Source organism: Crotalus tigris, unplaced genomic scaffold, assembly GCF_016545835.1.
Source record: "Crotalus tigris isolate CLP2741 ecotype Arizona unplaced genomic scaffold, ASM1654583v1 scf7180000020032.448945, whole genome shotgun sequence".
NCBI classification, from domain to species: domain Eukaryota; kingdom Metazoa; phylum Chordata; class Lepidosauria; order Squamata; family Viperidae; genus Crotalus; species Crotalus tigris.
This window is the reverse complement of record NW_024097827.1, coordinates 142,557-166,800: the sequence shown is the minus strand read 5'-3', so window position 1 is coordinate 166,800 and position 24,244 is coordinate 142,557. Positions and strand designations below refer to the sequence as shown.

General features: G+C 37.8%; 1 protein-coding gene across 7 annotated transcripts in view; it reads left to right on the top strand.

Moving 5' to 3' along the window:
- Positions 1-24,244, top strand: part of CAMK4 (calcium/calmodulin dependent protein kinase IV) — a 72,040-nt gene that overhangs the window by 23,708 nt on the left and 24,088 nt on the right. For 5 of the 7 annotated variants that reach the window (XM_039365317.1, XM_039365318.1, XM_039365319.1 and 2 more), the window contains 5 exons: positions 4,349-4,427; positions 12,765-12,818; positions 14,703-14,765; positions 15,375-15,457; positions 22,854-22,926. In XM_039365317.1, the coding sequence (XP_039221251.1) occupies positions 4,349-4,427; positions 12,765-12,818; positions 14,703-14,765; positions 15,375-15,457; positions 22,854-22,926 (352 nt within the window). The remainder of the gene's footprint in view (positions 1-4,348; positions 4,428-12,764; positions 12,819-14,702; positions 14,766-15,374; positions 15,458-22,853; positions 22,927-24,244) is intronic. The other 2 variants (XM_039365322.1, XM_039365321.1) reach the window with 1 other exon arrangement.

Genomic DNA, 24,244 nt, shown 5'->3' with positions numbered 1-24,244 from the left:
AGGTAACCAGTTTTGATTATCAGTCTGACTTTTTTTGATCACTTCCTGGGCTGATATCTTTTGAATTGGAAGGCTTTGACAGTTAACTACTATACTCTGAGCTCCATTTGAGACTTGCTGCTTTCTCTTAAAGTAGCACATTGCTTGAAAGATTTTGTTAAAAATAAGCCTGGTAACAGACCATCTTCATTCAATACATATGAACACCTCCTGAAAAATAACAATCATATCTCTTTAATAGAATACTATTGAATTATTTTCAGGAGTTGTTCCAATGCATTAGATTGGATTAGCAACTTACTTTTGCTACTTTCATAATGGGACACAATTCTAACATAAGGAGTTTGTACAGTTTGTAAAAAGTCATTGTCATGGTTCTATGACTATTTTTATGGCAATCATAATGCAAATTATTGTGGTCATTAAGTGAATCAAGTGGTTGTTAAGCAAATCCAGCTTCCCTGATGGATGTTTGCCAGAAACCAGCAAAACAGGTTGCAAATCGTAATCACATGACCATAGTATGCTACAACCAATTGTAAATAAGAACCAGTTGCCAAGTGCCCAAATTGCTGGTGCCATCAGTAAAACTATCAGGTTTTACTGGATGACTGATTAGGAGGAATGTAATGGTTGAGTATGTGGTTCTTTAGTAACTAAAAGATTATACTTGGCACACATTTTATTTTGCTTGCTCTGTCCTTGGTAAGATACCTGTGTAGAGTATGATGATCTTTCTTAATGTTATTTCAAAAACCTTGGTAAACAAATGCAAGTAGTCCTTGGGTTATAATGATAATGGGGATCAGAATTTCTTTCACTAAGCAGTGTGGCTGTAAAGTATGATGCCACATAACTGCTTTGTTTAGCAGCATCAGTCCTGTAGTCCCATTTGTCACTGTAATCCCAGGACCATACAGGTTGTTAAACAGGAAGAGGCAGGAGTCCCAGGCAGGTAGGCCAGCAGATGCTGCAGGCAAGCACTAAAGAATGTGGGCAGGTAAAACAGTGGGAACAGGAATAATTTTCTACTTCCTGCCAGCTTCCCCATTGACTTTGCTTGTGGGAAGTTGTCAGGGAACACGGGAAATCACAATCATGTTACTTTCACTTGCTGCAATGTCATAACTGTAAGCCGGACACCCAAGTATCTAGATTCCCATCATGCAATGGCCACCAATTTGCAGACTGGTCATAAGACCACCTGGTTCAGCAGCTTTGTAACTTTGAACAGTTGCTAAGCAAGTGGTCATAATTTGAGGACTACCTGTATTCTTTAACTCTCCGTTTTGTCAGAACTAAGCACATATAAAATAAACTTTTTCATGCTGGCCAGGAATCCTGGGAGTTGGAGTCCACGTATCTGAAAGTTGTCAAGATTGGAAAACCCTGATTTATATCTTCCAGACTGAACTTCATTTAGCCTTGAGTTAGTTAAAATAGTAACTAGTGGCCTTCTTTTGGGGCGAGGGGGGGAAACTTCTATCATTCTTTTAAAAATAAAATTGATGCTTTACCTAAAATCTAAAGTAAACTTATTATCTTTTTCGGCTGAGATCATGAAAGAATAGTTGAGAATAAATGTTATTAGCCTATTTATTCAAAAGAATAGCATTGATGTAGGAGATTTTTATTGTACAAGATTAATAAAAGGAGTTGGTACATCTGTTTTTAAATAAATGTGTCTGTTCAATTTAGGAACTAAAATGTCATTGGGAACAGAAGCTAAATATATACTCCATTTGACATAGCATCTTAGTCCCAGTGATAATATGTCAGGGTAGTAATTTGTACTTATAGTTAAGTGGACTTGAAAGATAGGCATCTGCATGAATTTGGCAGCACTGAAGAGGTTCAGAGCTCTTGACCTTCTCCTCTACTGATATTCAGTTTAGCTATTCAGCAAAGCAAACCCAATAATTTGCTCATTAAAAAAATAGCCCAACAACAAAAAGAACATAATTATAACCAATAAGAGATCTGGGGACTGTCCAGTATATTTGCAGAGGGCTCAGTCAACAGCAATGGCAGTTGAAGTCTACACATCTTAAACTCTGGGAATTGGAAGGTTTCAGGTTAGAGGTCTAAATGTTTGCATGTTACAGTAAGTTTCTAGGACAAGGTTATTTGTTTGTCTCTCTTTCTCTCTCTGCAGAACAAAATGGCTTTTTAGAGAAGTTAAGATAGAACAGAAAAGTCTGTGAAAGAAACTTTGGCATTGGACCCAAAGGCTTTTCTGCAAGAAGAAGAGGTTTCCTCGGAGGAAAAGGAGAAGGGTCATTTTAAAAAAACCTCTTCCTTGGAAAAGAAACAAATATTTCCGATCACTGAGAATGTAGCTCTAGAGATCAAGCATTCTTGTGCATTTCATAGAAACCATGTTTATTAAGAAATGTTCTGGCTTAATGTCTATGTCTATGAAGATTCTCAATCATCCAGATCATGGTTGTCCCAAAGGTGATTTTCAAAAGGCAACTGGACTTTCTTGGTTTTTTTCCCTTGAAACGTTTCACTTCTCATCCAAGAAGCTTCAGTTCTGAAGAAGCTTCTTGGATGAGAAACAAAATATTTTCAAGGCAGGAGCCCTTGGGTAGCAGCTGTCAGCAACTACTTAAAACAGCAATGTCTGTTCCTGCTGTTATGTGACTTCCCTCTGCAGTTGCAGCACAGTTGCAGAAAAAGAACATATTTCGATTAGAAAGTTGCTGACAGCTCCTCTGCACATACCAATATGCCCTCTGAAGCACATTTCCCTTCAAGTCAATAGCCCTAATATCTTAGCATAATTAGCTGAGGTATATCCACATACAACTAACTTCAGTGAACTGTTATTGGCACATTTTATATAATTAATATCCAATTCATATGTGGCAGAAAGCAATTAGACCCAGACTTTATGGGGTTATATAAGTTACCATTTAGGCACAAACTAGTATTGAAATACAAGTAAGGATTTGTAAAAACCATAGGACTAGTTCCATAGCTTAATTCTACCAACTTTGTCCTATCAGATTTCCATATATTACAGAGGAGGTTATTCTTGAACCTGGGAACAATTATAAAATTAATTTCCAGTTTGGTGTGGTAAAGTACACTTAACCTAAATACTGAAGCTGTTTCAAATGTGTTATTGTTAAAACTAAAAGGAGAATTTCTTAAACAAATGTAAAGTGATAATTTAAAGAATAAATATACTTTAAAGAATAAATGACAACTTTTGAATGAATTTATTGTATATCTTTGCCCTGAAATATACATAAAAAGCTAGTGATGCCTCTTCTAAGCTTTTTTCCAGGAGAGAATGAAGATTTTTATGTTCAGTTTTTACTGGTAGAGAAGAAACTCAAAGTAACTCTTATAGTTGCAAAGTTTCCACCATTTATAAAACTTGCAGATTGTTGATAGCAAAACAGTGCAAGTGTGAACATACATTTTTCACCTTATATGCCTTATTTTGAATGTTATTTTCTAGGTTGTATTTGGTAGGTTACATTTAGCAAATCTTATTTAATCTGGGTGGCTGACCTGGAAGAATAAAGAATTTGAATTTGTGTATCTTTGCTCCTATCTAATGGTCTTCTGGATTTTAATAGCTCAAATTGGATAGGTGTAAAAATAAATTATATTGTTTTAATAAGACCAAAAAAGAGAGAAAGAAAAACAAAATAAAAACAGGCTGTGACTAAAAATAAATGAATTGGATCTGTTGCTTTTCTATTTCTTTGCTGCACAATCTGTTTAAAAGAGCTAAAAGAATTAAACAAGAAAAATATCTCTTAAAACCTCTTGAGAAAAGAATTATATCTGTCAAAGACTGCCTTGAGTAAGGAAGGATTAAGTGGCTAAGAATGGAGGAAAGAATAATTATTGTAGGATGATTCTCAATAGACATTTCTGACAATTTGCTGAATGGCCCAAGTGTTATTGACTCAATCATCTCTGCTGTGAAGTCTTATTGATCATATTGTTTCTTTGAGATTTATCTCACAACTTCTTTTAAAATATTTTAATATTTAAATATCTGTTGCATTAAATCTACTTTAATAATGTGATTTTTTTCTATTTTTTGAAAATAGGTAAATTTCTGATTAAGAAAAAAGTTGCATTCACAGCTGGCAAGTAAAAGTATAACAAATATTTAACAAAATCACAGTTTTTGATTCATTATTTGAGTCAAACGTGAAAATCTGAGCAACACAGGGAAAAATTAGAGAAGTATGATTTTTTTTCCATTCAAGACTCCAAATGTCCGATTTTGAAGCAAGCATTGTTTTGAGGGAAATCTGTGCTTTGTCTGACAAATTTATTACCAACTTAATAATACATCTATCTTTGTCTTTTCATTCAGGGGTGCTACATCTATTGTCTACAGGTGCAGGCAGAAAGGAACTCAAAAACCTTTTGCTGTCAAAATCTTAAAGAAAACTGTAAGTGTAGCTGTTCCAATTCATGAGATTTTTGTTGCTGAATTTTGCTTCTGAGCAGAGCTACATTAGAATACAAATGTATTAATTTCTCACAGTCTCACCAATGTAGACCCTTAAGCTTCTTTTAATCCAAAATAATAAGGCATGTGGGACATTTTATGTTGAATTCAAAATAAACTATTACTCAATAGAACAGCTGCAGAACTGTTTGAAATCCACTATAATTCAAAAGAACCAAATTGAGAATTTCAGATTGTTGTGCTGAAACTCCCTGTACAATATATTTGCATTCCTAATCATCCTGGCAACTTTCCTGCCTTCTTTCAGTTGTTACTGCTGATGCCCTTTGTGCTCTCCCCCAAACAATTGGAACAACTGTATTTTGGTCTATGCACAATAGTCCTTGACTTACAATCAATTGCTTAGCGACCATTCAAAGTTATGAGAGACCCCCCCAAGAGCATTTTATGACTTGAAGTTCTAACATCATCCCCCTGTAGTCACATGACCACCTTTTGGGCACTCAGCTACTGGCCCACATTTGTGGCTGTTTGCAGTACATCGTAGTCACATGATCATGATTTACCATGGTTTTGCTGGACATAGATATTTCTAACAAAAAACAGTCCATAGCAAATAATAACATTCCTTAACAACCATGGCATTTGCTTAACAACTGCTGCAAAAAAGTCATAAAAATGGGTCTGGTCACATGGTGACCTGCTTTATGACCATCAAAACTTAGGTCTTACAACTGATTGTAATTGCCTGACTCAGTTTTGATTGTAAGCCAAGGACTACCTGTATGAACAAGTAGCTTTGTTCTAAAGTATGGGTCTTACTGTTATGTAAGGATGGTTCAACAGATCTATTCGAAAAAACAATCTTTATGAAATTCTTCCTTAAACTAACATTCTCCTAATGTTTAAGATTCCACTTCCAGGAGTCGCAGCCAACATAGGTGAAACTGTCCTGATGAGGATTCTTGGAATTTCAGATAGGATTATGTTGTAACAGCATTTAATTGTGACTATATAGTACTTATTAAATGCCTATTAAATTTAAGATTACAATCTATGATATTTGTTGCCCATGGGACCTAATCTCCCATTAAGTAGAAGGTATGCATCAGGCTTCATTATGATTAAAATCCTCTACATGGCTTACAGCAATTTATGATACCGTTTTCCATTAGAAAAATTCAATTTTAGAGTGACAACCAAAATTAAATAAAACAGATCTAATTCAAAAGTGCCAAATATATTGGTTGCAAAAATGGGCGTGCAAAATCTTCCAGTGAATAATATTTATGCTACCAAAAATAATGTAGCGTAATATTAAAATTAGAGTTTATAAAAATTGCAAATTTTAACATTTGTAACATGATATCTCTGAAAACCAAGGAAGATGTGATAATGACCTAAAATGTGAAAACTAAATTAAAGAGAGCTAACTTCTGCTATATTGAATATTGTCAGATACTGTCTCTTAGTCTCCTTCCCTTTATTTGGAATTTCTAGTAGAAGAAAGGAGAATGGAGTTTTGACAGTCATAGACTGAGAAGATCAGGGTATAAACCAATGTTTTGCAAACTTGTCAACTTTACGTGCATGGGCTTTAACTCCCAGAATTCCCAGCCAGTCATATTGGTTGGCAATTTTGCAAGTTGAAGTCCATGCATCTTAAAGTTACTATGGTTGAGAAGCATTGGTGTAAATGTTTTCCTTTCAGTCTTGTATCATTGTGAGATGAAACAAATCCTTTAAGATAATTTTATCTTTCCTGTCATTCACAATGTACAATTATAAATTGGTATCTAATATCAATAAGCAATTGGATAAAGAAAAGCTAGTTGAAAATTAATTCAAACAAAACAGGTGCTGCTGGTAAACTGAAATGCAAATCCACGAATAAGGATGCAACCTGCACTAAATGGGGTTACAATCATCATTTGTGTTTATTCAACCAGGATTTTCATATGTCAACACCCAAGATTTTTACACATCTCAGACTGCAGAGTTGTAAACATTGCTAGAAATTCCTGTTAAGCCAGGATGATACATTCCTTAGTATCTTCTTTGGATCATGGCAGTTATATTATTTGACAGCTTTAGGGAAACATTGAACAGTTTCAACCTGTCCAATGCTATTACTGAAATTTTTGCCTCAGGCCAGCTATAGTGAGATGCAACTCCTTCATTATAGTATCATCACTGACTGGATGACTCTCCTAGCACAGTGCCCTAAATCCCACACAATTTAGGATCAGGTTTTTGAAATAATATATTTATCTTTACAAGTTTGCACATACGTAATGTCCTTTAAAAGAAGCTTTTCTTTTTTCTGAAAAAAATTGCTAGGGTAACTCTCTCTTGTTTTCTATGGTCTGGTAAGCAGTCTCCCTCTGGCATGTAATTTGGTTAGCTGCTGAGTACATTGTAACTGAATGTGTATTCTATTTATTGATATGCTTTTAATGGTATTTTAAGTGTTTTAATTGTTAATTTATTTTATTTTTCTTACTATTAGCACCATATACATCATTTATGGTGAAAAGCAGGGTAATAATTTCAGTAAATAAACTAATATATCATAAAAATAAATTGTAAATATTATTGTATGAGAAAATTGCTGCATTTGTTTCCCTACAGCAGTGGTTCTCAACCTGTGGGTCGGGACCCCATTTGGGGTCGAATGACCATTTCACGGGGGTCACCAAACCATGCTGTCCGCCATTTTTTTCCCTTTTTCCTAGCTGTCCTACTCCCTCTTATTGGTGGCCACACCCACTTGGGGGTCACCACAACATGGGGAACTGTATCATGGGGTCACGGCATTAGAAAGGTTGAGAATCACTGCCCTACAGGCTCTAAAGAAGACATAGATGTTTTATTCCAAATTTTACATTAGCATTTTACAGCAATCCTTATTGTGAAATTTAGGATGCAATGTTATGTTATAGCCAAGGAACTAAATCAGAGAAATTATTCAGTGATGGTACCTAGTCTGCTTGCTAATTAAAACAAATGAACAAACAAAAAAACCTCTGCATCTAAATTAGTTGAAAAACTATGTGCAGACACAGAAATCACATTGATACCTCCCCAAATCAGATCTTAGGTCTGTTTCTCTTTCTTGGTTTCTTGTATATACATTATAAATATTAGCTCAGGCCCCTTTCTTTGATACTTATCTTTTATTGTTTTTAAAAATATAATTTGAGGTTTCATAATCTGTCCACTCATTGTTTTATATATAAAATAGGCAACTTTTTAAAGGTGCAAAAAGTGTTTCAAGGACTTTTTTGAGGGTTTCTATAATAAAATAATACTGAATCAATTCTTGCAGTTACCTGTGACTAAGTTTAAAGTGGTAAATCCACATAAAACAAAATTTTACATTATGCAGCACAACAATGCCCTTCATTCTAAGAACCCAAGCTCTTACTTAGTTTTTCTTACTTAGATCTGCACTCCAACTGATTCAGTGGGATTCATAATTAGAAAAGTGGAGTTAATAACACTACCTCTGTTTGTGAGTGGAAGAAAGAAAAAAGGTAAAATTGGAATGACATCTTGTTTCATACAGAGGGAGGACTGAATAGGAAGCAGCAAAGCTGGTCAGCTTGGAACATCTTTTCTCAGCAAGTTTCTGGTGCTAAGATTACTAATCATGTTACAAAACAATTTGTTTCCTCTTTTTTCCCACTAAAACTCTGGAATTAATCTCATTGTTATGGAAAATCCAAATGACACTGTGGAACTTTTGCTTGATTCTGTGTATATGCATGTGTGCATATACACACTTTATCTAGAGTTTTAAAAAACAGTTTAATAAAAAATTAGAGAAACCAAATAATATGATGAGAAAAACTATGGTTCATATCCTTTGAGACAATGTATTTTATACAGTTACTTCAGCACACTGTAATTACTTTGGACCAGGTCCATTAAACTGAGTGGCACTTGCTTATTTATGTGTTTATGGCTTTTATATACCAACTTTTCTCTAAGAAATTTGGGGTGCCCTCCCTAATTTTAATTGTCTGTGTATGTGTGCACAACAAACATAAATGGAAAGTTAACAGAGTAGAAGAGAAAGCCACTCAATGAATTCTGTGATTGAGACTTGGAGTTTGGTTTTCCCAGTGCAAGTCTAACAATCTGTGACTGTATATGCATAAAATTATTTTAATCTATATTTCCCACCCTCTTATCTCCCCCTGCAAATACATCCAGATGTAGTTTTAAACTAATGTTTCTCAAACTTAGCAAATTTGAGATGTATGGACTTCAACTTACAGAATTCCCTAGCCAGTCTTCTATACATCTTAATTTTGCCAAGTTTGAGAAATATTTGTTTAAACCTTGGGTGATTACAGTATTATATCAAGGCACATTTTTTCCTAAGGGGTAACAAGACCTTCCTACTGGTTTTGCATCTTGCTTCAAAAAAAGTGAAAACAGTTTCTTTGAACATTGAACAATTTAAAATGATCATTATTATTTTTAAACAAATGTAGCATTGTTCTACCCTCTCTATTAAACACTGAATCTTATTTACTTATTTAACAATTCTTATAACCACCCACTCCCAAAAGGTATACACATTGTGTACAACACCAACAAAAACAAAACAAAATAATAATAACTAGGTGCTCATTGTCAGTTAGTTGGGATTTCAAGCACATTGAAATAAAACAGTTTGAAGCTTTGTATGGATCTGCAAAAAGGTGGAAACTGAATGTACTTCTGGGGACAGAGTATTCTGTAAAGGAAGGGATACTACAGGAAAGGATGAAACATTTAGCAGGGCTATTTTTGATAATGGGATATGCAGATTCAATTGCAAGATTGCTTGATATATCCTGGTGCTGTGCTGTTAGGTAATGGTAAAGGTAATGAGCAGCATTTCACATTGTCTCTGCTGGCAACCATTCACTGACTTTAATATAGATGTAATTCTGAATTGGGAGGGTATCCAGTTAATAATCTTGATACTACATTTTCTACCAGCTGCAGCTACTGATTTGTCTCCAAAGGCAGCCCCACCTAGAATGCATTGTAGTAATCCTCTCAAGGGAAATTGAGACTCAGTTAGTAATAGTACATTACTATAGTGATATATATCACTTCCGGTGTAATTGCAGTCTTTCAGACTTGGACAAGCAAAAGCCTACTGCATATTGATCTGGAGCTGTGGCTGATAAAGCAGCTGATTATCTGGAGGATCCAGCAATGTTTGTTTATTTATTTATTTATTTATTTCTAAAATTTATATGCCGCCCAATCCCAAGGGACTCAGGGCGGTGTACAAAATTAAAACAATAATCTAACAATAAAAGAATAAAATAAATACATTCATACAGCATGTCCGATCATATCCCGCCCCCCCCCGGGGACATCAGCCCCAGGCCTGCCGGAACAGGAGAGTTTTAATGGCTTTCTTAAAGGGTGGCAGGGTGGGAGTAGTTCAAACCTCGGGGGGGGGAGTTGATTCCACCAGGTCGGAGCCACCACAGAAAAGGCCCTTCCCCGAGGGCCTGCCAGCCGACATTGTCTGGCTGACGGGACCTGAAGGAGGCCCAATCTATGGGACCTCACTGGTCTCTGGGAACTGTGCGGCAGTATGCGGTCCTGTAAGTAACCTGACCCTATGCCATGAAGGGCTTTAAAGGTGATAACCAACACCTTGAATTGCGTCCGGAGACCCACAGGAAGCCAGTGCAGCTCGCGGAGGATAGGTGACATGTGGGCATACCTTGGCGCGCCCACAATCGCTCTCGCGGCTGCGTTCTGAACCAACTGCAGCCTCCGAACGCTCTTCAAGGGTAGCCCCATGTAGAGCGCGTTACAGTAATCCAGTCTTGAGGTGACAAGGGCATGAGTGACCGAGAGTAAAGCCTCCCAGTCCAAATAAGACCGCAACTGGTGTACCAGGTGAACCTGGGCAAAAGTCCCCTTGGCCACAGCCGATAGATGTTGTTCCAAATTTAGCTGTGAATCCAGGAGGACACCCAAGTTGCGTGCCTGCACTGAGGGAGGTAAATTTGCCCCCCCCAGGACTAATGATGGACCATCCAGTTGACCTTTGGGAGGCAAGACCCAGAGCCACTCGGTCTTGTCAGGGTTGAGTCTAAGCCTGTTCACCCCCATCCAGACGCTCACATCTTCCAGGCACCGGCACATCACGTCGAAGGCTTCACTGAAAGGACACGGGGTGGAGATATACAATTGGGTATCATCTGTGTACTGATGATACCTCACCCGTGTCGCCGAATGATCTCACCCAGTGGTTTCATGTAGATGTTAAAAAGGAGGGGGGACAGGACCGAGCCCTGAGTCCATGTTTTCTGATTTGAAAGTCTGTTGGGAATTCCGCATGTGCAAATTCAGATATTATGGACTTTAACTTTGAATGAATGTGACTTAAAATAAGAATACTAAATGTAGCCTGATTAAAATATGATAAAGAGCCGTAGTGATGCAGTATTGCAGGCTAATTCTGCTGACTGCCAAATGCCAACAATTCAGCAGTTTGATTCTCATTGACTCAAGGTTGATTCAGTCTTCCATCCTTCTGAGGTTGGTAGAATGAGGACCCAGATTGTTGGGGGCAATGTGCTGAACCTATAAACCTCTTAGAGAGGGCTGTAAAGTATTGTGAAGTGGTATATAAGTCTAAGTACTATTGCTATTGCTATAACTGAAAAAGTATCTTTTGTTTAGCAACAGAAATACTGTATCTTTGAATCTCCTCTAGCTGATGGCATAATCTTACAAACCTTACTTGATTCTGAAAATCAGATTTGAATCAGAGTTGGTTAATACCTGGATAGGAGATTATAAAGAAATATCTGGACAGTAGACCAGCCTGGGAAATTGAAAAGAAAATCACAGAAGAAAATAAGGCAATTTCCATATTTTTTAAAAAAAAACAACATTCAAAGAAATTGAATTTGCCTGAAAGAATATCAATACCTCTTTGGTTTTTCAGCCTGTTACTGGCTTATTTCATATGTGTGCCATTTGTGTGCTTGTAAAAGGTCCTATAAGGTGAGAGGGATTGTTTCCCTTCCCATTTTACTATTGGAAGTGGTTCCATCACAGCTGGGCAAATTAATCATCCTCCTTTCTCTCCTTCCATCCTTCCAATAGTCAGAGTTTCGCTGTTCCAAACTGAAGCTTGGGTTAATAAAGCAAGGAAAAGCCAGCTGTACAAGTAATGTTTGATTTATGACGAATTTCCCAAAAGGTACTTAGGACCTAGATTGAAGTTCCAATGGCTACTCCCCATGGTCATGTGATTGCACCATGGATGCTTGGCAACCAACTTGCACCTACAGCTGTTTGCAACATCCCGTAGTCACGTGAGCATAATCTATGACTTTTTTTTGATGAAAATTAGCATTTACTTCTGATTTTCAGCAAAAAAAATACCCATAGTGAGCAATGTGCACTCATAGTACATTTAAAAACCACAGTGTTTGTCTAACAACCACCACATTCACTTTACAACCTCCATGTCAACTTAACAGCACCATAAAAAAAGGTTGTAAAACAAAGTGTTTATGTGATGACCCACTTAATGATCAGCATGACTTACAGACTCAATTATGATAGTAAGTCAAAGACTACTTCTATATGCAATATAATAATTGCCTGGACTAATATAATAACTGAATCTAGTTTCTATTACCACTACAGTAAAGTAGAGCTTAGTAGTAATAGCATGAGTGATTATTATTTTGTTCAGAACTGAAATGGTGACTTTAAATCCTAGTCCCTCTATTAATGAAAGGAGATAATCTCTCTCTTGTTAATACAAGATTTCATTTAAACTCCTGAGATGTTTGATGGCAGTGCCATATTTTTACCATTTCTAAATTATAAGTTTTTCTAAAACTTGAAGTTAAAGAAATGTTGCGTTCAGCCTTAAGAAGCAGAAGTATGAACTGCCGGTAAAAACCTAAAAACATAAACATTTCACTTGGTAGTCAGAATGATGAAAAGCTTACCATTAAAAGCCAATTAATTCACAAGTGCATTAAGAATAAAATGGGAAATTAAATATATCTATAACTAAATATAGATATTTTAATGGAACGATGGAAAATAGATGAGAATTAGAAAAGCTTGCTTTAATAAATGTTTAATCAGGATATAATAAAACTTACCAAAGAATCATCTTAACCAAAAGAGGTATAACACATTCTTTTCATTGATAGCACCAGCAAAATAAGTGCCCATGTATTCATTGGGCCAAGGTAAAAAGGAGTCCAAAAGCCATTTTCCGTTATAGCACTTTGATAATCTGTAAAAAAAAATGTTGTTTCAGGAGTTGCCTGCTGAAGAGCTCTGTGCAACTCTAAAGAAGTTATTTGAAGAAAAGGTATTGCCTTGTTTATATCTATCATATATAATTTGGGATAGCTATATATTTTACAATTGGAGAAGCATTGTGGCTTTATACAAGAATTGTGAAAAATATTTGTCTGGTTTAATATACTGATATAAGTGTAGGAATTTTGATCAATGTTTAGAGCAAATTTTGCAATCACTTTTCTTCTCATCAGTAAATGACAGAACACTCAAAGTGATGTCCATATTGTGCTGATCCATTCATTGAGATAAAAGATTTGCCTATGCAAGAACTTAATGCCTATATTCAGGAACACAAAGCTGCAAATCAGCTGTGCTAAAAACAGTCCTGAACTTACACCCCATTCAAGTTTTTGTTAATAAGTTACAGGTTTTGTTACTTGTTTAACTGTTATAAGTATAAGGAGAACATTCACCCTCCATCTGAAATAATGGACTGTTGATCTTAATTGTGAACCATTCTTTCAGCTACTGTACAAATGCCATGGTCTTTATTCATGTAAACTCTCTGAATAGTAATGTTGCAGCAGTAGTTGCTTAGTATATTGCGGCAGGGGTTATTTGAGTTAATAATTCCAGGGCATGTTTATAGTCCATTTGTATATATGATTTTTTTGAACAAACGTCAAGGCTTTAAGATATTTCAGTACAGCAGTAATAAGCAGATAATTATGAGCATGACTACTGTATGTAAATAGAAATATGTTTATAATTTACTTATACTCCATTTGGTGGTGATGTGTATACAGCAGAGATATCTAAGGGAATTTGGAGCTTTGTGAACAGAAACAGGCCCTGCTGTGTTTGCAAAGTATGTTGAAGGGATATGTGATTAATGTTTACCAAAGTCTGTGATATTGTACAGGCACAAGAGTCATTTTAAGTAGAAAGACAATCCCCAAAATGTCTGAAGGTTTAAATAATAGTTTTTAAAAATCTGTTTGCCCCTTAAGCATTTATTCCTGTTCTCTTACTTCAATTAATTTATTTGGATTTTGATAGCACAGAAAAAGGTCTTACCTTTTCAGAAATAGCAGCCTCTTTTTCCAAAGTCCAAGTAAGTAGGTAATATATAAAATGCAGTCTTTGCTTAGCAAAGAGGCTGGCAATCCTGTGTGACATATTAATGATACCAACTACAAATCTAGTTTCCATTCACTAATCTGTACTAAAAAGAAAATCTTGGTTTGTGTATACTTTGCTTTTCTCTGTTTCATGGTAAACATTGGTTTTCTTGTATACTCCCCAAATTGCCTAAAATAACTGAACAAGGCTTTCTTCATGTCAAATTTAAAACCCACTTCTTGCCGCTGATCACTCCTACTATTACTTTTATTTTCATGGATTCATTGTCTTAGGCTCCATACATAGGCTTTAATGATGCAAACCAAAGTGCCTGTAACATTTTCACTATGCATAAAGTATTAAGATGTTTGAAAATTGTCATAGATTCAATTCTGCGAATTCACAAAAGGATGCTTGATATTGTCTTGTAAACTATTCAGAGAAAGAATATTTTATCAAAATAGTTTTTCTCAAAGTTTATATGCTAACATCAATTTTGGCTCTGTGTGGATAAACAGTTTCAGCATCAATCCTAAACGATAACTTTTTTTTGTTTCTTCTATTTTAAAACTTCACTCTACTTTTAAATCTGGTGACAAATTTCAATAACATTAATCAACATTTTCCCAGATATTCCAGAGACATATTTACAATTTATTTATTTATTTTACTTAATTACTTTTTGACTTTTACTGTGATTGGTTCCTAAAAATATTAACAAAGAAATTTTCACTAAAACTATTACATATGTCCAGAATGACTGCAGCAGTCAAATCATTGAAACAATTACTTCCAAAATCTTATTATGTTTTCTTTTCCTTTTAACCAGGTAGATAAGAAGATTGTCCGAACAGAAATAGGTGTTCTTCTTCGACTTTCACATCCAAATATTGTAAGTTTGCAAGCCCAGACTTAAAAATGTTACCCTGCATCTTAATTTCCTACTGTGGACATATTTTCCTGTCTTGCTGCACATAAGAGGACCAAAAGAACTCTACATTCTCAAAAGTTTTTAATCTGACCATATTTACTTGTTTATTAGTCTGTTCTGGGAAGCATCAGAGTTCTTGTCCATTTGAAATTATTTCTAGTAGTCTTTCAAGATATTTCAAATACTCTGAAGAATCATTTAAGAAAATAATTTTTAGTGCATGCTTTTTAAAAAATCATGCTTTATGCTGAACCATAAATTGTGAAGTTTTTCATTAGAAAGAAAGGAGGAGAGAAATTGGGGGAAAAATAAAAATTAGAATATAACCAAACTCTCAGATACTATGTAAGATACATCTATTTATTGTAACCTTATTGTAAATCAGGGGTTTTCAAACTTGGCCAATTTATAACTTGTGGACTTCAGCATGTCTGGCTGAGTAATTTTGGGAGTTGAAGTCCACAAGTCTTACATTGGCCAAGTTTGAAGACCAAGTAAAGGCCAAGTAAATTATATACATACAGGAAAGAAGGGGAAATAGACAATTGCTTACTTTGTTGCTTTTCTCAGATAAAATTGAAGGAGATATATGAAACCCCCACAGAAATCAGCCTTGTCTTAGAACTGGTAACAGGAGGAGAGCTGTTTGACAGGTATGTGGCGGCTTGTGCATATTGTTGTTATATATATTGCCCAAATATTATATAATAGAGATTCATTTGGGTTTAATTTTTTGAGAACACAGAGGCTGAAAATGCATTATTTTCTCTGTGATATGAGCTCCAGTGGCTGGAATTATATTTTAACAGATCTGAAAATGCTGGTCCAACTAGCTGGCCTACTGGCCAGCCTCTCCATCTTTCCGCCCTTCTTAATCCACTTTAAAACACACTGGTGATACATTCGTGTTGTTTTGACTATTTTCAAATCTATCCAAGTGACAGGAATACCATGAGCACAGCCAGTTTATGTGTATGTTTGGCTTGCAGAAAGCCACTTGCTAATTAGCTCTTTCCCATTTAGCAACATTTTAGAAATGACTCTCAACCAATCAGTGCTTGTTTGCCAGCTAATCATCATGTAGCTTAGCTTTTCATAGCCACGGTTCAACACAACATCCTTTTTTAACTTTTCCAGGTGTTTCTGTGCTCACCATGGTGGCAGACCTCCATGGCCTACCAAACCTGTAAGGCTGGTATGCCTGTAATTCTGCATGTGACTGTTTTTTAATGACTCTAAAATGCCAGCCTAAGAAAGGGAGGGCAGGGAAAGCCAAGAATTAGCTTACTATTACTAAGTCCATCTGATAGCTACTTAATTGTTTAGGTGCTTGTAGACTTAATTTTGACTCTACTTACTTGATTTATACATTTTTGTTGCCTTTTTCTATTCTTCTGTATGTTGTTATTAATTGTTATATATAACTCAGACCTATAGTCAGCTCCATAGGCTCACCTCTACAAAACCTAGCCAAATTTCTCGCCAAACAACTACAGCCCTATGCAGAATCCATCACCTCACACGTAAAAAACTCATTCCAGTTTATAGAGATCATAAAGAAACAAAACTTACAGCCCAGCGACCTACTAGTGAGCTTCGATGTCATATCCCTCTTCACCCAAGTGCCTAATCAAAGAAGCCTTGACAGCTATCCAAAACAAATATAACCCCCCCAAACACATCTTAGATCTGACCAACCACTGCCTATCCAACACATACTTCATCTATAATGGACAAAAATACAAACAAACAGAAGGAGCACCCATGGGATCACCCCTCTCACCTGTCATTGCCAACCTCTACATGGAACACTTTGAAACCCAAGCTCTAGAAAAATCGGATCACAAACCCAAACTCTGGCTCAGATATGTAGACGACACCTTCATAATCTGGCCACATGGGAAAGAAAAACTGGACAACTTCCTCACACACCTCAACAGCCTACACCCCAAAATACAGTTCACCATGGAAACAGAAGCTAACAACCAACTTCCCTTCCTGGATGTCTTAGTCTACAAGAAATCCAATGGCTCCCTAGGACACACCATCTACCAGAAGAAAACACACACAAACCGCTATCTGCACGCTCTCTCACACCACCACCCAGCACAGATCAACTCTGTAGCCAAGACACTCATCTCCAGAACAAAACGCTTAGCTGACGAACAACACCTAAAACCCGAACTACACACTCTCACCAATGTACTAACATCCAATGGATTCCATAGAAATAAGATTACAAACCTAATCCAAAAAGAAACCCCCACTAAAATCCAAGACAAAGAACAAGAAAACGGCAAAGCCATCCTCCCATACATAAAAGGCATCACAGACAGAATCAGTAAGATCCTCCATAAACACAACATCAAAACAGCATTCTGCACAAACAGAAAAATATCCACCATCCTTAGAAACCCCAAAGATAAAATTGAATTAGAAAATCAAGGAGTATACGAAATCCCATGCACCACTTGTCCCACCACATACATCGGACAAACCAACAGAAGAATAAGTGCACGCATTGAAGAACATAAGAACTCAGTCAAAAAAGAGGAACCAACATCTTCCCTGGTCCAACACCTTAAAGCTACAGGACATGAAATTGACTTTAAAAATACCCGAACCATTGCCAAAAGTGAACATTTTAATAACAGAATAATCAGAGAAGCCATCGAGATAGAAAAACGCCCACACCGCATGAACAAGCGAGATGATACCTCCCGCCTACCAGCCATTTGGAAACCCGCCCTCATTGACAAACGACTCCCTAACACAAAAAATGATACCAGACCCACACTCACAAAAACCACACAGGAGGTCACCACCAAACATCCACGCAAAAAACAAACCCAAAGCCACACTGACTATGAGGCACGACTACAAACCAGAAGCCAGACCACAGCTGCATCATTAGCCACTTAAACCCCCCCAATCCATACATGAAGCAAACTGACACCCTCCATGAAGAGGAAGCACGACCACGAACGCGAAGCCAAGGAATGGCAGGGCAGCCCAAAATCTTGAATCCCTCTGCAACTCAGACTAACCTGAGCACAACCAAACAGAACACTCCCCCAGCCAATCAGAGCACAGCCCACCCCCCAGCCAATCAGAGCACAGCCAACCCCCCAGCCAATCAGAGCACAGCCAAGCCCCTAACCAATCAGAACACATCTCCACCCAATCAGAACACAGCCAAGCTCCCACCCAATCAGTTCATACCTCCACTGGCAGTTAAAAGGAAGAAACAGCCAAGACCACACACTGCTGCTCGAGGCACAAAGCTGAAAGCACCAGCCTGAAGATGACGAATGTGACTTCGTCGAAACGTCGCCAAGACACTTCCAATTTTACGTGGGAGAAAACCCGAACAACCAAAGACCTATAAATAATATCCAGTTCACCATGGAAGAAGAAAATCAGGGCGCACTAGCATTTCTAGACGTATTGGTGCAACGCCAACTGGATGGATTTTTGACCACCAGGGTATACCAAAAAGCAACTTGCACGGATAGGATCCTCCATTTTGAGAGCAACCATCCGATAGCCCATAAAGTCAGTTGTGTTAAGACTCTATTCAAACGGATGGAGTCACATTGCAGCACTGTCAAAGCTAAGAGGGAGGAAAGAAACCACCTCTTCCAAGTGTGTAAGCGCAATGGGTACCCGGCAAGATTCATCAACCGGTTTAATATACCATCTGAACCCCGGAGTAACCCCACACCTAATGAGTTGACACCACGGACAACACGTATTACCCTCCCCTACATCTGCAATGTATCAGAGGCTACGGCGAGAATTTTGGCGCCATATAATATACAGGTAGCACATAGACCCAGCCAAACGCTACGGGCAGCCATTATGCGCCCCAAGGACCCGCTCCCCAACATGGAGAGATCGGCAGCCATATATAAGATCGAATGTATGGACTGTCCGTGCAACTATGTTGGGGAGACTTCCAAACGAGTGAAGACCAGGGTCCACGAACACAGACTAGCTGTGAAAAGGGGCGAACAACACTCCCAGATATGGACTCATATGGCGGAATTGGGCCACCGCTTTAATTTTAATGAAGTAGACGTCTTGGCAAGTGACAGTACTAAGGGAGGCCGACTGCTTAAGGAAGCATGGCTATCCAATGGCAGCTCTATCAACCGGCATATTGACCTCTGTCCGGCACACTTAGCACTTAGATCATGGAGTGCGACCAACCACCCATCTCGCTACCACTGGCCCGATAGTAAATCCAATGAGAGAACCATAGGAGATGTGCCAACCCCCCAACCAACTCGATGCAATTCAGAAGAGGAGGGACAACGATTGAGAATTCCCACTACCCTTGCAATGTTAACACGCTTGCAAAAAACTAAGGGAGTGATAGAAATTAAAGCCCAGAACCCCTGCATCACGAACATCAGAGATATCCCAATTAGCGTGCAAGGAGATACGTTAGACAAAGATGGGGAGAGATCATTAGACCTGACACCTCACCGACGGGCCAAAGATAATTATAACCATGGGATCACCCCCATAGAAAAACAATCCATTGAGCCACCCCAGCCAGTCTGGAACATTGTACACGACCATTCTAATGACAGTTGGGCACAAGGGAGGGGCATTAAGGATGAAAAGAAGAGAAAGTGACTGGGTGAAGCGTGATTGGAGAAAGTGACTGGGTGAAGCGTGATTGGAGAAAGGAAAAGGACAAATACAAACTACCACTCGAACCCGAAAGGGAGAATGGATTGAGGGATTGAGGGATAGAGGCAATCGAAGAGACAAGGGGTTTACATCACCTGCCTCAGAATCCAAAGAAAAGAAGGTAGATGAAGATACACACGCAGCTAGGAAGGACAGAAAGAAACGAACCACTGGAGCACAATTCAACCAATTGGGTCCGGTGACGAGATCGAGGAGCCGAGTGCAGACTCCGGCCTGCCTATAAAATGACTCTCTCACACCCTGACGGTCTAGCCCTGATGATGCCGGCAGATGACGGCGAAAGCTTGGCGTTTTTAAATTTACACTAAAAATATGATCCCTGGGTATATCCATATTTAAAATCAAACAAATAAACGTGAGCACCAGGGAGTATTTAAAAATTTTTAGTAAAATTTAGTAAAATTTAATACAATACCAATAAAATCACCATAAAAATTAATAACTAATAAAACGCCTAGCTTTCGTCAGCAACTGCTGACATCATCAGGGCTCAAAATGCCGGTCAGTGGGAGAGTCCTCTTTTATAGATTGGTCAGAGTCTGCACTCGGCTCCTAGATCTTGTCAATGGGCCTGATGCAATAGGCTGTTTCTCAATTGCCGGTTTCTTATTGGCAATGATTGCTTTCTTGCGTTTTCTATTTGTGTGGTTGTCATTGGGTGTTTTCTCTTTGCCAAATTCGGGGTCTGATGAGACATCTCCCCTCTCCTTTTTTGCTTTACTGTCACCCCTATTTCGTTTAGCTGCACCCCCCTCTCCTCCCCTTTTTTCACTCCATTCTGGTTGCCCCGTCACATCGCACTGTCTCTTGTTTTCTTTGTGTTTTCCCCAGTCATGGTCTCCGCAGATGTTGTTCGAGTTGATTACTGTCACGCCCCTTGTTTCCTCCTTGCTCCTTGCTTGCACGATATCATTTTGAGAGCTCTTCCGTGCTGTCCATTGACACGGGCAGATCGGCATTGCAAGGTGGGGTGGGCGGGTCTTATCCTCCAAACATGCTAATGAGGTCATTCCTCCCCTCTTGGAGTACGATCTGGTAGTTGTTGCCCCCAGACGTCTCCTTTCTTTATCTCCGGTCTTGGTGTGTTCCATCCCAGCTCTAATCAACTCGCCTTGGGTGTTCTCTACATGGTAGCCAGGAGCGTCAGCCCTCATTGCTCTCTCTCCTCTACTCCCGGAGTTTCTCCCATGCTTATCTTCATCGGGTTCACTCCATACCCCCCGTTGGCATGTTTGAGTCGATGTTGCTGAGTGGAGCGATCGAGTTGTTATAGATGTTAGGGCTGGAGAAGCTGCCCTTTCCTCTCCTAAATGTGGTAGGCGATTCAGCACTCTCGCCAGAGGTGTTTCAGATGTGGGTCTCTTATCGGGCGGCACTCCCCCTTCCAGGTATCCTGGGGGGTGCGTGCAGTCCCTCAGTCCACACGTTGGTGCTCCTGTGTCTCCTGGCATTTCTCCAATTGCTCGGAGATGCCTAGCCATTCTGGGGGTGGGGGGAAATCCCGATCGTTGTCTACCTTCCGTTTGAGTAGACTTTCTTGTTTCTTCTTTGAAGATGTTTCGCTTCTCATCCAAGAAACCTATTCAGCTCTGACTGGATGGTGGGGAATGGAAAGATTTATATTCCTTGCAGACAGCTCGGCCCTCTATATAAGTCAAGTCTCCAGAGTTGAAGTCCATATATTTGAAAGTTGCCAGGGTTGAGAAACACTGCATTAGGGGAAAAAAATCCAATTAAATTATACCACTTATCTCATATGTTCAACTATTGTGCCTTCCTAGACCTATCTGATTTCATTTTGTTGATCTGACTATTAATATTTCTTAAATTGAAAGTTGGCTTCCTTGCACTGAACAATTTATTACACAAAAAAGTTCTAAGCAAAACTTGATTAATCCCTTATTTCTTGTGTATCAATAAAATAAGAAAATGAATACATGGGAAAAGGTTTTGGTGACTCCAAGATGCTTAAATGCTTCTAAAATTGCCAGCTTTTTTTATTTTGTGTCGAACTTGGAAGCACTTTATGGTAATTGTTGAAGATTGCTATGTTATTTCAATGATAATATGATCATTAGAAATGTGCATGCTTCAAAAATTTGAAAAAAGTAGTTTTGGACCAAGTATAACCTTCATCTCTCTGCTACAGTACAGTATTTATCATTTTTCAAACTTCAGTTGAAAGCTGAAAAACATGCCGTTTTATTTAGTCATTGAAGTTATGTCATTCTTAAAGCAGCCACACCTGCTGTAAGCCTGAAAAAAGTTGAACTTTTTAAATAAATAGATGATGTTCTTGTGAAAGGTCCAAAGTACTAGTAATTGATTTATCACATTTTAATTTACATGGTGGTCTCAAAACAGGCAAATTCCTTGTAAGTTATTACTAAATCACAGCTAACAGCTAGTTAATTTCTTCAGTCTTCAAATCACTTACTTTGAAACAGACCCATTGATTTCAGCATGACTGCCCCAGAGTAGAAGGTATAAGGACAATTCTTTTCAACCATCATCCTGTTCAGTGGAACTTAAATAAACATGCTTGGTTTTATGTTGCAAGTTTAACATGCTTAGTTCTATATTGTAAGTTTAACTGCTGCAGTACATATTCAAGCTGAAAAGCATTTTATCCAGTGATTTAGAAACTCTGACTTGCTTTTTGTGGTATAGAATATAACTTAAAAGGCTTGGGATTAAAAACCTGGTTGATACCATCCATTCAGCCACTTCTACAAGTATATGAGTTGTTCTCAGGTAAATTGTTAAATCAGGTTTAATTTTATCTGGAGAATTAGTCATATTGCTTTCAGCTTCCTCTAGCCATCCTAGTCATATCTCTAGCCACACTGCACCATATTGCCTCTTTCAAGGTTTCTAACAGAGGCTGCTTTGTATGGGAAAACCACAATGATCTTCTTTACTGAGAAATCATAATGGCAATTCTGTGAGTCTGATTCCACAAAATAAGACAATACATAAGAATAGCTATGTTAAATTTTCTAAATTATGGATGTAATCCTCTAGACTAGATACCTTCTTATTTTTATAGAGGCTGTAATATTTACATTTTATAAATGCTTTAAAGCATATTTTATTAATATAAATTTATTTTGTTTTCAGAGTATTTAGATTGATTTCCTGAAGCATCTTCCAAGATGCACAATGGTGCTTATGGGCCAGAGTAAAGTTGTTTTTAGTGAAGAGTATTATGGTAGATTATATTGTTGCTTGATTATTTTGTGATTTATTTTAATAACAAGTTTGCCTAGAATTGTGGCTGTTCTAGAAATCCCTGAGTTTGAATGGCATATTTTTGTTTCTTTATAGAATTGTGGAAAAGGGATATTACAGCGAGCGAGATGCTGCTGATGCAGTGAAACAAATTCTGGAGGCAGTTGCTGTAAGTTTTACTAGCTTCACAGCCTCGGATTAATATTTCACTAATCTCAAAATAATGTTTTAATCCGTATAGACCACTAAATGAAAGAAAAACTTCTTGATAACAGTTCAAATTCCTATATATTTATCAATCTCACTCAGTGATCAAAAGAACATGAGAGGAGGAAGACCATGAAAAAGCACACTTAACTCTACACTTCTTTCACCTCCTTGCTAACATTTCTCCTCATACTGAAGACAAACATCTAAAATATGGAATCAATTCTTGACATAGAATGACTTTTCTTAAGCTGGGAACCTTCCAATGCTCAGAATCCCAGCAGTTGAATGATGCCTGGTTTCTGGAAGTCTGACCTAGAGGTTCTCTGTGTTGAGGTAGCCCAGGAATGTTCCTGGCAGCACCATCTAACTTCTCATGCTACACTATCTTTATTTAAAATAAATGCATGCAAAATAAAAGCCCTGTGGAAAAGTCTATGAGTACATCAAACTAAATGCAAGGTACTAAAATACATGTACTACCAGCACCAGAACCTGGAAGATAATGGTAACCATAGAGAAAAGATCACGTGTGCCAAAATCACCCATGATGCTGTATTTTACATCAGCTGAAGTTTCTAAATGCTTTTCAAGGACAACTACACGCATAGCACATTGCAGTAATATAATTGGGAAGTGAGGACATGAATGATAGAGCAAGCTCTCACAGTCTAGGAATGAGCACAATTGGTACACAATACATAGTGTAGAGGCCCTCCTTGCTATAGCTGCCACCTGCTCTTTGATATCCTTTTCTAGTCCCATTTTTTTGTTACCATGGTAATAAGTGATCTTCCATTTATAGTTGCAAGTGGTGTTGCAGATGTGGTTGTAATTCATTTCAGTTATTCTCATAAAGCAGTCTGTGACCTTTGAAAGATGCCTAATTCATCACACTTTCCAGCTTCTGGTTTTCCAGGTTCAGGAACAGGCGAGACAGGGAACAAAATATACAATTAGAATCCTCTCTCACTTCAAAGCTTTGATATCAATAAAGACAATAAGCGAGCAGATTAGAAGAGGCTTGGAGTCTACGAACTTATTTGGTCCCTAGAATTAACGACATAGCATCCATGCAGCCGTAATGACTTAAGGAAAATGAAGAAGACGTGGGAAGAGAGGGCTGAAGCAAAATGCTAGTATGATTTCTGTTTCAGTTCTCAGAATTTGGATTATTTTATAAATGCATAATATTTTCATCATTTGTGAATTGTAATTGATCAGTGTCATTCTTTTTTTATAAGGATTTTATTGGTTTTTCTCTTGCATACATGATCAGT